Source organism: Xiphophorus maculatus, chromosome 23 (genome assembly GCF_002775205.1).
Source record: "Xiphophorus maculatus strain JP 163 A chromosome 23, X_maculatus-5.0-male, whole genome shotgun sequence".
NCBI classification, from domain to species: Eukaryota; Metazoa; Chordata; class Actinopteri; order Cyprinodontiformes; family Poeciliidae; genus Xiphophorus; species Xiphophorus maculatus.
The window spans coordinates 15,282,912-15,296,277 of record NC_036465.1 but is presented as its reverse complement, the minus strand read 5'-3'; the positions used below and the strand labels follow the sequence as shown (position 1 = coordinate 15,296,277).

The 13,366-nt window shown below is 38.3% G+C and overlaps 1 protein-coding gene across 2 annotated transcripts in view; it reads left to right on the top strand.

Annotated features, from left to right (window-relative positions):
- The first annotated feature begins 1,167 nt into the window (after positions 1-1,167).
- LOC102221496 (neuroblast differentiation-associated protein AHNAK) overlaps positions 1,168-13,366 on the top strand; it is a 34,410-nt gene continuing 22,211 nt past the window's right edge. For both annotated transcript variants that reach the window (XM_023328180.1, XM_023328179.1), the window contains exons 1-5: positions 1,168-1,341; positions 7,937-7,999; positions 10,754-10,812; positions 12,790-12,946; positions 13,046-13,272. In XM_023328180.1, coding sequence (XP_023183948.1) covers positions 12,790-12,946; positions 13,046-13,272 — 384 coding nt within the window. In that variant the 5' untranslated portion in view covers positions 1,168-1,341; positions 7,937-7,999; positions 10,754-10,812. The remainder of the gene's footprint in view (positions 1,342-7,936; positions 8,000-10,753; positions 10,813-12,789; positions 12,947-13,045; positions 13,273-13,366) is intronic.

Genomic DNA, 13,366 nt, shown 5'->3' with positions numbered 1-13,366 from the left:
AAAAAGAAAGGTTGGGTTACTCTGTTTTAGTTACTGAACTCCTTTAACCAGATATTTTAATATATACCCCAGCTGCTGATCCAAATACTCTCATATAACTCTAGGCAGATTTTTCTGCTGGGGTTGTTATTGAGCAGCAACTCTGTTAATGTCGTATAATGCCTTCCTTTATTTTTCCAACACATGGAAAACTGTGCAGCTTTGACCAATTTCCAAGTGTTTAATTTAACACTTGGTGTTATTTTCTTTGGCTGCTCTTGCATAAGAGCTTGAAGCAAAACTGTGCTTTTAAAGAGCTTTAAGCTTATTTCAAATGACAGTAGGCTGGAAGAGGAGGAGCGCCTACCTCATTAAAGTGTTTGACAGTGTATTTCACTGTGACTATTACAGAGCCATGCTGCAGTCACATGAGAATTTTTGGCACATTAACTACCATTACAAAGGGCAATTTATGCTAGAAAACATCTGCAAAAAAGAATGTAAAACCTGCATTTATTATAGTTTTTACGAGTCAAATAGCTCAAACTGAAATAAAAATATTTTCGTTTTTTCAAGTCGGTCATCCTGGGTGGCACTGCTCCAATGAAAAACTTTTACATAAACAGTTTTGCTTTCGAGTACAGGAAAGCTATTCATTTATGAGTCACTCAGTTAATGATAAGTTTGTATTAGTTTGTGTACAGTGAATTCAGTGCTGTTATAACAGGGTTGTGCTATTGTCTGTCATATGATACCCATATTGTGATGTGTTACACTGTGTCAGCATGAGATAAATACTAAACACGAGTATCACATTTAAGTACTTATACACTGATGGCAATGAAAATGTACACAAATATGTTTGAGAACCGTTTCAAAACTGTTGTTCAACCAGTTTCCATACTGAACCAGAACTCAGTCTTCTTGTTATATGTCTCTGCAGCCCTCTATGTGGAACAGTGGGTGGTCCCAGTGCAAAGGACCACTCCCTCCAACAGGTCTCCTCCCTTGTATTCTCCTCCCTCTGCAAACCAGGAGCCCTACCCAGCTCCTGGTCCAACCACTCGGCTTAGCCCAGAGTAGAAGCCACACAGAGGAGGGGGAAAAAAACAAAACAAAAAAAAAAAAACAAGAGGCTTAAATCAACTCAGAGAAGGGAGGGAGGGAAAGAGGAGGGGGGAGAAAACGCCCTGCAAGTCTAAGTGGTCGAGAAATAGGAAAACAGAGACATACTTCTGACAGACTGCAAACTTGTGACAGTGTGAAAAGTGCTCTCTTTATGCTAGGGTGAAGGAGAGAAGACACGTTTTCAAGGATGCTCAGGCGGGTGTGAGGCTTCTTTGGCGCAACGATTGCGCACAGGTAAAGATGAACTTTTTCGCTTTTTTTTCTGTTTTACAGTATAGTTAATGTTTGCTTTTTGACTGCTGAAATTTGACAAACTGTTCTTTGTTTCATGCTTATCTGTCCATCAGATTTAGGTGTTCAGTCAATTTGAACAACACAATTGCAAAAGAGTCACTGTTATCAGTTTGCAGTCCTTTATTGTACTGTTAAAGGGCACTTGTTATGTCTGTGTGTAAGTTTACAATGACAGTGTCCTGCTTTATTACATGTGCTTATCTGTTCTGATGTTGTCTGCTTCTTCCAAAAGAAAAAAAGTTGGGGTGGGGGGTTTCCAATAGAAAGTTCTGGGAAGTTTAGAATATTATTTTTTTGTTCAGTATATTTCTGTAAAGTGACAATCTGTATGGATCTCATTGCACATTCAAAACCTCATTTAAAGAAAAGCACGGCATGAGAAGTGGGTGTGTACCCACAGCCACATGAATGCTGAGTGTTTAACTGCAGTGGCGCACTTTATTTTCCCCTAACAGAAGAAGTTGAATAGGCATGAAAGTGTTTGATAAACTTTTTCAAAAGTGGTTTGATAATTTGATGCCTCTTTGCATTCATGCTATTCTGTATCTTGTTCTGGAAAGAGAACCTTTAAAGAGTAATTTGTGGATGGAATGACGTGGCAGCGGCTGGATAAAAGAAATCAGGTTGTGTTGATGTTATGGTTGATGCCTTTCTCCACCTTTTGTTAGATAGCAAGTGAAGATACTTCCCTGTTAGAGCCTGCAGCAACAAGTTTGGGTGTGGATCTCTCTCCTTCTCCTCCTTTCTCCTGTTTCCTTTTTCTTCCCTCTCTTCTTGCTCTGCTGTCTCCTCAGACAGGCACACCCTTTTACAGCCAGAAAAAAAAAGGAACCCATACACACCATAGACAGTTGTCACAGTCGAGCTCTTTAAACATCCTGACTGGATAGTGAAGGGCACATGTTGAATGTTGTTAACTTTTATCTGTTGGTGTTTTATGTAAGCTTTCAGTTCAAAATGTTTTTTATGAAATGTTGAACGTCTGTGTAGAGTTTTTTTTTTTTTCTTGACCAAATATGTACTTTATTTCATACGGTAGAAACGTTAAACCCCTGCAGCCGTGACGCATGTAAATCTTTTATGACTTACTCGTTTGTAAGTCTTGGACAGAGGACGATTTCTCCTTATTTTCCCCATACCTTGGGTTACTTAACCTGGGCTCCATGCCAGGGTATGTGGGGGGAAAAGATGGTAGGAAGACAGGGAAAGAGAGTCAGTAAGCGTGTTGGTGAGAGGGGGATGGGTGGTTCTGGGGTGAGGAGGGGAGTTATGGAATGTAGTGGTTTGGAAAGACAAGCTAATTGAAACCAGGTTTGAGGCATAGAAAGGGGGAGCAGAGGCTTAGCACGTTGGAAGAATGAGGGAAAACGTTTTTTTTCTCAGAAATCCAAAAACTGACAGAAGTTTTCAAACATCATTATGTTATCACCTTATATTTTGTGCTTTTCAAAACATATATTGCCACTTAATGTTTCAATCATGAATATAATGAAACACTGTTTGAGTTGTGAAAAAAGGACAGAAAAAATAACACATAATTGTTTGCTGAACCTTAGTTAGAAGTTAGATTTGGCAATGTACAGTCGCCTGTCCTCCGCAACTCCCTCCTGCCACACCCAAAACTCTGAGCTGCTTTTCGCACCACCCTGTACACTGTTTTCTACCACGTACGTCGAACCAACGTTTAGTGCCCCGCAGCAGTAAATGTCTGGCATGTTTTTAATTGCTCTTGTCAAGTTGATTGATTGTAACATGCACTGCTTATAGAGCCAAATTGAGCTAAAATGTATTTTTAGGCATTGTGTTGCGTAAGGGTACTCCTTTTAATCAAATAAAAAATTATTAGATTGGTTAGGAAATAACTGTGAAGGTGTGAACTTTAAATTCACATAATAATTCACTTATCAGGTCGTAATATGTTTTGTTCCCAGCTGTTAGATGCTGAAATGCTTGTCAGTTAAAACGGCCTCTTTGTGGCCTTGGGTGGGTACTGTTTGTCTTCATATGCGCTTGTCTGCCTTTCTAATGCTGAGTTGGTTTAATGTGACATCTGCATGGACAAAATAGTCTTTAGTGAGCCATGTCTCATGACTGCTGGGAACCTTGACTTATGTCAAGATATTGGTCTATGCGCTACATCAGATACAGCTGCACGCACTCTTTGGGTGCTGCTGATTGACAGCAGCAATGAGAGCAGTGCTGTTTTTAATACTCTTCAGTGTGAAATTAAAGGAAACTGGTCTTCAGCACACTTCCTTTGCCGTTTCCTTGAGATTTCGTTACGTGGGTGGCTGCAAGAAGTCACAGTGTGTGTTGACCATACAAGAGGGTGGTGAATGTTCTGAAAAAGATGAAAGAAGAAACTGTAGATTATTTGTCTCTAAACTGGCTTTCTGTTAGATTTACAAAACTCCAGCAATATCCACTTTTGAGGCTTGTTAAGGTTTTGTTCTCTTTCAGCTGCAAATAACACACATAAGAGTATAGTACACTTTTAGAAAGTTTTTTTAGGCAATCCACACAGAAGCCACTCCCTTTTCACCCATCCAGCGCTGCTTTGGATTGTTTCACCGTGCGCTCAAAACTCTCTGAGGAGCTTTTATCATTACTCTTGCATGGTCTATTGCTGAAAAATAGTGTTTTGAGAGTTTTGATGATCTCGCCAGAAAAGTCCCACCCATGCATGTGGATTCGATTCAGATTTGTTTATTGTAGCTTTTCATTTGGCTGAACCTTTGCAAGCATAGAATTCAAAAAGGGTGTGAATGCTTTCCCATTTTTTTATTTTTTTTTTTTAGCCCTCATAAGCTAATAACTTACACTGCCGTTCATCCAAACATCTGCTTCACAGAACCACCCAGAACAATAAATCTTCTACAAGTGTTGCTTCACTGTACAATTTCACCTTGCTCCTCACGTTAAAACCTGCCATGTTTCCCCATGCAAGGAGTAACACGCTGCATCTGTTAGCAAATCTTTTAGCAGGGAGGGGTTGGGACCAGAATTTCAGGGAGCAGTGCCCGGAATGCAACGTTGGGAAAGCATTTGTTGTTTAGGTTTTTCTTATCTGGCGGATGATAGTCAAGGTTGGCATGGCTCGCTGTCTAAAATGCTCCAACAAATCTCACTTCTGTGCTTTATATACAAATGCATATTGTTGGCTCGAGTCATGATGTAAATTCTGTAGCTAAGGAACGTAGCTAGAGAATTGTGTCTATAAATATATACATTCTGCTGCCAACTAGCTGTATTTGTAATTGCCTTGTCCCCTTCACTGTAAACGGCTTTAGATTACTTTTACTTTAAACATCAGCTGTAGCAAATTAAACAGTTTGACAAACTGTTTTGAAGCTGAAAAACAGCATGTTATGACATACGGAGATTTTCTTTTACAATATCTGTACGATTCAGTTTCAAAATGTATTCTCCTCTTACCAGTGTTACCAGAACAATAGTCAGTTAAAATTTTGCATCATGTCTCTATATACATATGTCTCCACATTAAGGAAATGGGTCTATGCTTTTTTATTATTTATGCTTTCATTTGTTGCTCAATGTTCTTGGCTGTGAAACAGTGTGCTGGCTTCAGCCCAGCATCACTTCTCATTTTAGAAAAGAGCAACTAAAGTGAAATTCTGTAAAATAACGGCACAGCTTCGTTTTTTCAATTCCAGTCTGTATTTTTTTTTTTTATGGCTACAACGAAAGAACTCGTTGACTTTCAGAGTGTGGTATTCCCAGTCTTGTGTGCACAACTGATTTTGACGCTTTTCATTGAAAGGATAGGAACAACTTCCTGAAAACTCTTTGCACATATGGAAAAAGTTGTAAACCTTGGTGAGAGGAAATTCAAAGCGAGATCCTCCCCTCTTTGTTGTCTGCTGGTGGGACACAGAACAAAGTTTGAAGAAGGAGCCATGAACTGTCTCATACCTTTACCATTTTAAGACATATAAGTCAACGTTTTCCCTGTGTCATGAAGTTTGAATGGTGGTGAAGGCAGAGTTGCAGTTTACATTAGGAGGTGGTTGGTCTTGTTTGTGATCTTGTAAAAGAAGGAGAAGAACTTCTCAGTTTTTCCATTTGCTGTCGGATTCCTGCCAAAGTCCCAATGGTTTAATCAGCAGCCGACCGAGCTGGCGTCAGCAGACAGGCTTTGGTCGTATTCAGGACTTGTGGTTTCCTTCAGGGGTATGTGAACACTGAGAGGAGAAAGGAACAATTTAGTTTGATGCTCGTTCCTTTTATGTGTGTCATACATGCACAGGCTATCTGCTTCTTTGGGGAATAACCAGAGGCTGAGGCCTGCTGTGTCTCTCTTTGTGTTTGCTTTACGTGCTGCGTCAAACTCCAACGCGGCAAGGGGAAACAGGGAGCCCATTCTGTTTTGACAACAAGACTGATTTGCTCACTTCTCCTTGTCCTCTTTTTGCCTCACTGCACAGAGGTCTTTTTCTACTTGCTCATAATCAAATCTTATCTTTGCCCAGCATCACTGTTTGATATACTAAGCAGTGAGATGTAATCATTTTCACACTGCTTCCCTTCTCTGCACACCAAATTGATTAGATTTGGCAATCAAAGGAGTGGAGTAACTTCAACTCTCTTCATATGTTTCCATCACATTGTGACCTACTTACAGGAAAATTATGATGGCAAAACTGATATGTGCCTGCAGGAATTGGGAAAACCGGTACAAATGAAATTCAAAGCATCTAAAAGATTCTCACAGAGTCAACCAGGTGGGGAGAAAGATTTAAGTGAAATGATAACCATCACATCTGTGAAACAAGTTCACAGTTTTTTAAAAAAAATGGTATGCTTTGGCTTGCTATTGCACTCACATATCTGGATGGATGTAGGGCTCTTGTTCATCAGCGCATAACCTAGAGTTTTAGGGGATATAGAGGGCTGACTTGCAGAGGTGTGAGCGACTGAGTAGGGTAGGGGGCAGGAATCAGTGTGAGAGAGAAAGAGGGACATTTCTCTGCAGTTAGTCACTGTAGGGAGAGGCTGGGCTCCCTTCCAGTTGGCCTGACAGCTCTATCAAGGAATGTGTGTGACTGGAGGCCTGGGTGGGGTTGCACACAGCGAGTACCTCACTCTATAAGCAAGACATATAGGCAAAGTAACCTGTTCTTCATCCCACATGTGTAATGTACTATTTGTATGTGTAGTTGCATTAGTATTCATGAGACTATTCTCACTACTGAGGACCACATCAGTAGTTATCTCTAGAGTGCTACCAAAGCTAAGAAGGTGTGGCAACCTCTTTGCACATTAGTTATCCAGCTTGCTTCTGTCTCATCTTATGTGCCAGATTGCTTCTATGACCATTAAAAGATTTGAGTCAGGAGGTACCTGAATGTTTTATGACAAGGCAGTCTGATTAATACCTAGCAGTAACAAGAGGATGGACTGTAAAGTGTACACAGCTGCCGTGCTGCCAGTCTCCCAACACAAACTGAGAACTTGATGTGTTGATTCCAGTATGAGTCACATTCAAAAACAAACAAGAAAAAAACTATATATGTAATCTTGATTTTAAACAACACTTTTACTTTCCTTATCTTTATTGCTGTATATTACACACATAAGTAATACACAGACTACTGAGAAAATGCTGCTATCTGATAAACCCTGTTATTAAATAGTTTTGCACTAAAGTGATGAGGACTTTAGTGCATATTAAAAACAGGGTGTTGTGCAGGAGGAAGTTAATGAGAGGGCTAGGGAGCTATTTGTCCTGATCGACATGTTCCCACTGGTAGATGCCTTTCTACACTCACATCAAGTCTGGTTCTGTTTGTTCTCTGACTGACAAAATGGAGGCTTTGTTTCACAATATGCCATTAGTTTGACACAATAATCCACACAAGACCTTTAAAAAGTCCGGCCAGTTGCAGTGGGTAGAAGTAAGACAGACTAGGCCTGCCTACGGAAGATCAGGATCCGAATGATAAATGCAACTCCTACAACAATTGCTTTTTTCACTAGCACTGGGAGTCTGTCACTGGCCCTTGGTGGTTTTCTACTTTGTAGTCACAACCCAAGAGAAAGAACAGAACTGAAAATGTTAAGTTTAGTTTCAAACTTTAGCTTAGTTATTAGGTGGAAAGGGTACAAAACATGTCCATTTGTCTACCCTTTCCTTTAAAGTGAGGCCATACCATGCAGATATTTAGATTTATTTACTTATAGAAATTTTTACATGATTACTTATATGGGTGAACATTGCTGTCACTGATTGGTAAACTATGAAAGTCTGAAGAGTCTGATTGGAGATGAAGCATTTGATTAATTTAGGACGAATAATTAACTAATGAGTAATTAAGAATGAACTTAAACATTTGTGTCTGTTACCGAGACATATCTTGGTAGACTGACAATTTTTAACAGTTTAACTGAAAAAAGGCATCTCACTGTATAAAAGAAAACACAGATGGGTTTTTCTCTGTAGCCTTAACTTTATCTAGAAGTATATTCACAAATTACATATTAAATCCCAATTCTGTTTTTGTATTGCTCTCAACAGAAGTCAAAAAAGAAGAACACAAGAAGCAGACTGAAGCCCTTGGATTAGCTTGAGCAATCCAAGGTAAGTGTTCTAACACACCACACAATAAAGACAGCTAACTTACATATTGCACATCACACCACTCCAACAATACGTCATGTGACTGGACTCAAAACTGCTTCTGGAGTATCAGTTGCAAGGCTGCATTTGAACCTTAGTGGTCATGCCCGATCTGTTCAGCTGTGCAGAATCTTGCAGCCTGACATTTGGCTCCTCTGCAAGAGACCACCTGTTCTACTCTAAGCCTTCTTATGAAACAGTTCACTTAAAAGCCTGCCAAGCTTGTACTGTTTACTTGGTAGGAAAAAAAAAGTCAAAATCAAAATATCCGCAACATCTTGTGGGTCAGCGAGAAGGCATGGACACCCAGAAATGTTTTGTGGTTATGCTTTATTATAAGAGGCTTTAGTCTGCCGTGTTCTCCACACCCCCTTTTCCCAACACACATACCAGACTGTAATAAAACATGACAGACAAGCTTGTCTGACTCCCTCTGTCCTTATTTTCACATCCTTCATGGTTTACTTCAAAGTTCCAAATTGAAAAACATATATCTACTTTTAAGTACAGAACGTAAAGTTGATTGTCATGTTGTCTGAGCTGTTTGAGTCATCCACTGCAGGCTTGTCTTATGATTTTGAGAACAAAGTCATATTTATTCAGCAGCTGTTTGCTGCACAGTCTATAACTAGTCATGTGATTTTGCTGCATCAATTTTATTGCTTATTGTCATTTTCAAACCATTTGATGAAATATTTAAAAGGTGGGCAAAGTTAGGACACCTGAGACTAAATTAAAGAAAGAAACATAGAAGGGGACTCAATTCCACTTGGCCCTTTGCATTTTGGTGTTGTTTTAAAGGAAACAAATTGTTGCATTCAATTAAAGCAGATATGCTTCACTAAAATTCATTAGCTAAAATTGTACATAAGGCTGTTACTCCTCTTCATAGTCATTTGACACAGAGATAAATTCCTGCTTCCTAAGTTGTAGTTTGAAGTCTTCACTAATTAGCATTTCAAGCTTTAAATGGGTCACACTGAAACATTAAGTGAGATAAACAGCATGAAGAGGAAAGAAAAGTTGAAGTTTTAGTTACCTGCATTTGGTTGTCCGGATCTTTGCCAAAAACTCTAACCCACTCTTCACTAACATACAGTAAGTTACAATGCTCAGTGTGTTGTGCAGCCTAGAATATTGGGGAAAAGCTATTCCAGATAGAGAGGTTAAGAGGGTTTAATATTACCTCATAGCGTTGCACACATCCCCGTGTGTCCCCAATTACATAGAACAAGTCTATTTATTGACTTGTTACGTTGTGTCTTTACCCTTGAACAGGACTTTAAAAGCTAGAAAACCAAGGTTACACATTAGATTTGATTATTACATCTTTCTCATAAGCCTACAATCTTTAAGATTAAAAAGCAATTTAATATCAGTTAAAGATTCAGGTCAAAATGATGTTTTCAGATGATAAATGTACCGTACTTATGAAATGAAAAAGCAATTCAAACTAAACAGACTCTATGTGAAAACATAATTACGCCCGATATCTAATAACTGATTGGGCCATTATTGGCAGCAACAACTTTTATTAAGAATTTTTAATAACTGGCAATGAGTCTTTTACATTGATGTGAAATAACTTTGGCCCACTCTTCTTTTAATTATGCCATACTGGAATGTTTTCTAAAGTGACAGACTTGTTTAGGGTCATGGGATAGGACCCAAAAGATACAAGTCCAGAATTTGGCTAGGTCACTTCAAAGCCCTTAAATCAGAAATAGACTTACTGGTGTGTTTCTAATCACCACACAAGCTCCTTTGGGATATTTTAGGAGAGAGTACAATTCATGGCTTAACAGATACGACTTGTCGTTAAAGTCCTGCAGGACCCAAGCAGCTAATAGCTAATATTGTTAGCTATACACCAGATGTCAAAGGATGCACCCACTGCAAGAAGTTCCACTTTTGTCTCATCAACCTAGGAAATATTTTCTTAAGAATGTTGAGATATGGAAGATGTTTTTGGCAAATGCATGATCTTACTTTAGCTCAGTAGTGGGTTCACCTTCAAAATCTCCCCTCGTCTGACATATCAAAAAGGTGGATCATTATTCAGTTTACTTGAAAAGAACAACATCGTCTCTCTAAATATCCTGCCATTTACTTGAATGACCTTGGATTTAGGAAACACAAATTGGATGTTAAGACAGAAATACAGAGAACAGTGTTAGTTGATGTTTACTGAAAGACTGGAAGACGGTCTTTATAAAGAAACTCTTAGTAAAGACACTGAGACAATTTCCTATTTGCAGTACTTTTGAATTTATAGTAGTTTTCCACTTTGTCATTTGTCAATGTGAATATTTACTTTTAATAACAATAGCTTGCAACCTAAAAATGCATGTGTTTTCTGTTCAGCTTTCTGCAGCATATGTTTTCATAAAGCTGGACACCATCACTGTTTCTTCTATTGACTTTGAAGCTCAAAGGGTGTATTCACAGGATTTGCCTGCTTTCCTCAGGGCAGGGTGTGGTCTAACTGCACCCACATTTACAAAACATACCCTAACACTATTCTAAAAAGAGGGAGTTGTCAATATGGTTTTTGGAGGTAGTGGAAGCTATGTTGTCAATTGAGTTTTATCACCATCTAGTGTTCATACATGGGTCTCATATATTATTATCTTCAGTCATGATGAATTATTTTCATAAAGAAATTGTTTTAATTATTTATTGTGGTTTTGTTTTGTTTTTGTGTTTGTTATATAGGAAAACAACAACAGCATTTTCCTCCCACCAGGACTGGTTTAGAGGAAAACAAAATCAAGGTAACACGCGTTGGCTTTTGTTGCAATTGTCTTAAAGGCCATTTTGAAAAAAAGTGTTGTCCTCCGTTGAGTTTATTTTGATATGTAGTCACAGCCTAGAATGTCAGCTTGAAATCGAGTACCTTTACACTTAAGATAAACTCGTTCAAAAGATCAGGACATAACTTCAATAAATTGTATTTATTTCCTTCAAACAATGGGTGAGGAACTTCAGCTTCCATGTCCCTAGTTTGGTCTGAAATAACTCAAATTAATATATCTAATTTTAAAGATGAAATCAATATACTGAATTTTGGCACATATGATTAATTTTACACTTATTTGATTATTATCAATTGTTTCTGTATTTATTTCTAGTTAATTAGTTCCAATTAATGACTTATTTAAGAGGTTGTGCAAGCAGGACATTTAGACAGTGTTTCATCATTAAGCTGAATACATTTAACATTTTCTCTGTAGTAACAAAGTTTTGAAACATTTCACCAACTGAAGTGATCAAAAGTTGGCTAGACTCTGAATATTACTTAATTCTGCACACATTCCCCTCAGTGGGATTCAGCTGCATTTGATGGGCTCCAAAGCCTCTTGTCCAAAACTCTTCAATGTGCCACCGTCAGTTCTCAGAAAAAGTCAAGATCAGACATGATACTCTGGAGTAAATTTATCGTAGAGCCTATTGATTGGGTTAGTAACTACAATTTATCTCTGTCTGAAACTGTGCATCTGCACCAAGTGGTCAGGTGTGTAATCTGTCAAAATAATGGATTGCCATCAGATTTTTCCATCATCGTTTAAAATACCCCATCAAAGATGGAAAATACTCATTAACTTACAAATTTAGTATGGATTTTCATTAACTGAAATATCTGATTAGGTCATGATGTATACTACTTGCTGATTTTCCTTCTCATCGTGACAACCAAACAATTTCTGAAAGATCTTGCAGGTAGCAATAGACAAATGTCCTCTCCTGGAGCCTCTCGTGGACTAATTGTAATGCAGTATTTTAACAATGTTCAATAACTGATGTGAAACTCTTAAGCATGGTCAAATCAAGTCAAACTATCGATGCACCATCAGGCGGTTTTTGGTTGTTTGTTTTCACACAGCCCCTTACAGTTTGCAAGACACTTTGAGCCGAGCTTCTGTGAAACCCATCCTGCTGCAGTAACGTTATAGTGTTTTGCTATGTGTCTGGTTTACAAAGGTAGCCTACTGTATAAACAGCAATCATGGGAGAGAGCATCAACTCTTACACAAATTCAGAGGAGGAAATAATGATTGATAAGCTGGAAAATCTCATTTTACTTTCCATGTTAGAAAAAAGAATGTCTGTAAGTTGTTCGCCCACTACATTGGATCAGAAACAAGCATGGGGCATTTAATGCTTCAGTATGCACTTCCAGGAGTTAGCCAGGGCAGTTGTGACAAGAAATGGGGGACAACATGAGGCTGAGAACAAAATTATGTGATTTTGGTCACACAGCTGCAACAATGAGAACCGATTTCAACAGTTTGCCTCAACCATGCAGCCTTTTAGCCTACCACCATTTTAAGTCATCAGCATCACCTACCACCACAACCACCAAGTGAATGTGATTTATTTTCTTGCAGCTAAACTCTCCTTCTATACTTCTAAATCCTAATAAATATTTCATTAAAAATAAAACTTAGTTCGTAAAAGTCATAGAGGAGGAACACAGAAAACCTGAAAAATTACATTTCAGGTTTTCTTTGTTCCTGAAAACACAATCAAAAAATTTAATTTTACATACATTTTTTTATGTAAAAATTCTAAAACTTCAGTGTGCACTGTGGAACACCTGATATTATTATGTAGATAATTTCTGCCTGTTTTGGAAATTTCACCTGCAATATGTTATAACTGTATCCCACAGGAAGTTAGTTACCAAATATGAAAACCAAACGCATTTTGCCCCACTTTTTTTCTGTCTAAATAAATGTTTACTTTTATAGATGGCTGACGAAGAGGACACCAGGGAAGTGCTCTTTCAAGACTGGGAGGGCCCAGACAAAACTGGCTTGACCATTGAACACACAAGTGGAGGAGAGCTCCTCGTCAAAGAGGTGAAAGGAGAGTCACCTGCAGCACGATCTGGAAAAGTATATGAAGGTAGTACATTATCTTGATATCTTTAATAAACTGTGAAATATTTTTTCACCATCTATTTTGTTTTTAAGATTAATTCATAACAAACATTTAAACTTGCAGGCGATCAGATTGTGGGTGCAACTATCTACTTTGAAAATATGAGCTCCGAAGAGACAGCAGAGTTACTGAAAACATTGAACAAACACAAAGTTGGACTGAAACTACAAAACAAAGGAGACAAATCCCCATGCTACTCACCCTTGAGCACACCATGTCGTTCTCCAATGGGCACCCTCACATGGGAAGGGAAGTCACAGTTTGGAGCATCAAGTCCAGAAATCATTCTCGTAAGTTATCTAAAACCAAAAGTTTGAGTTTGCTTAGAGATACTACGATTATCAAATGGATAAAATATACAGTATACAGTATATACTATTTCTT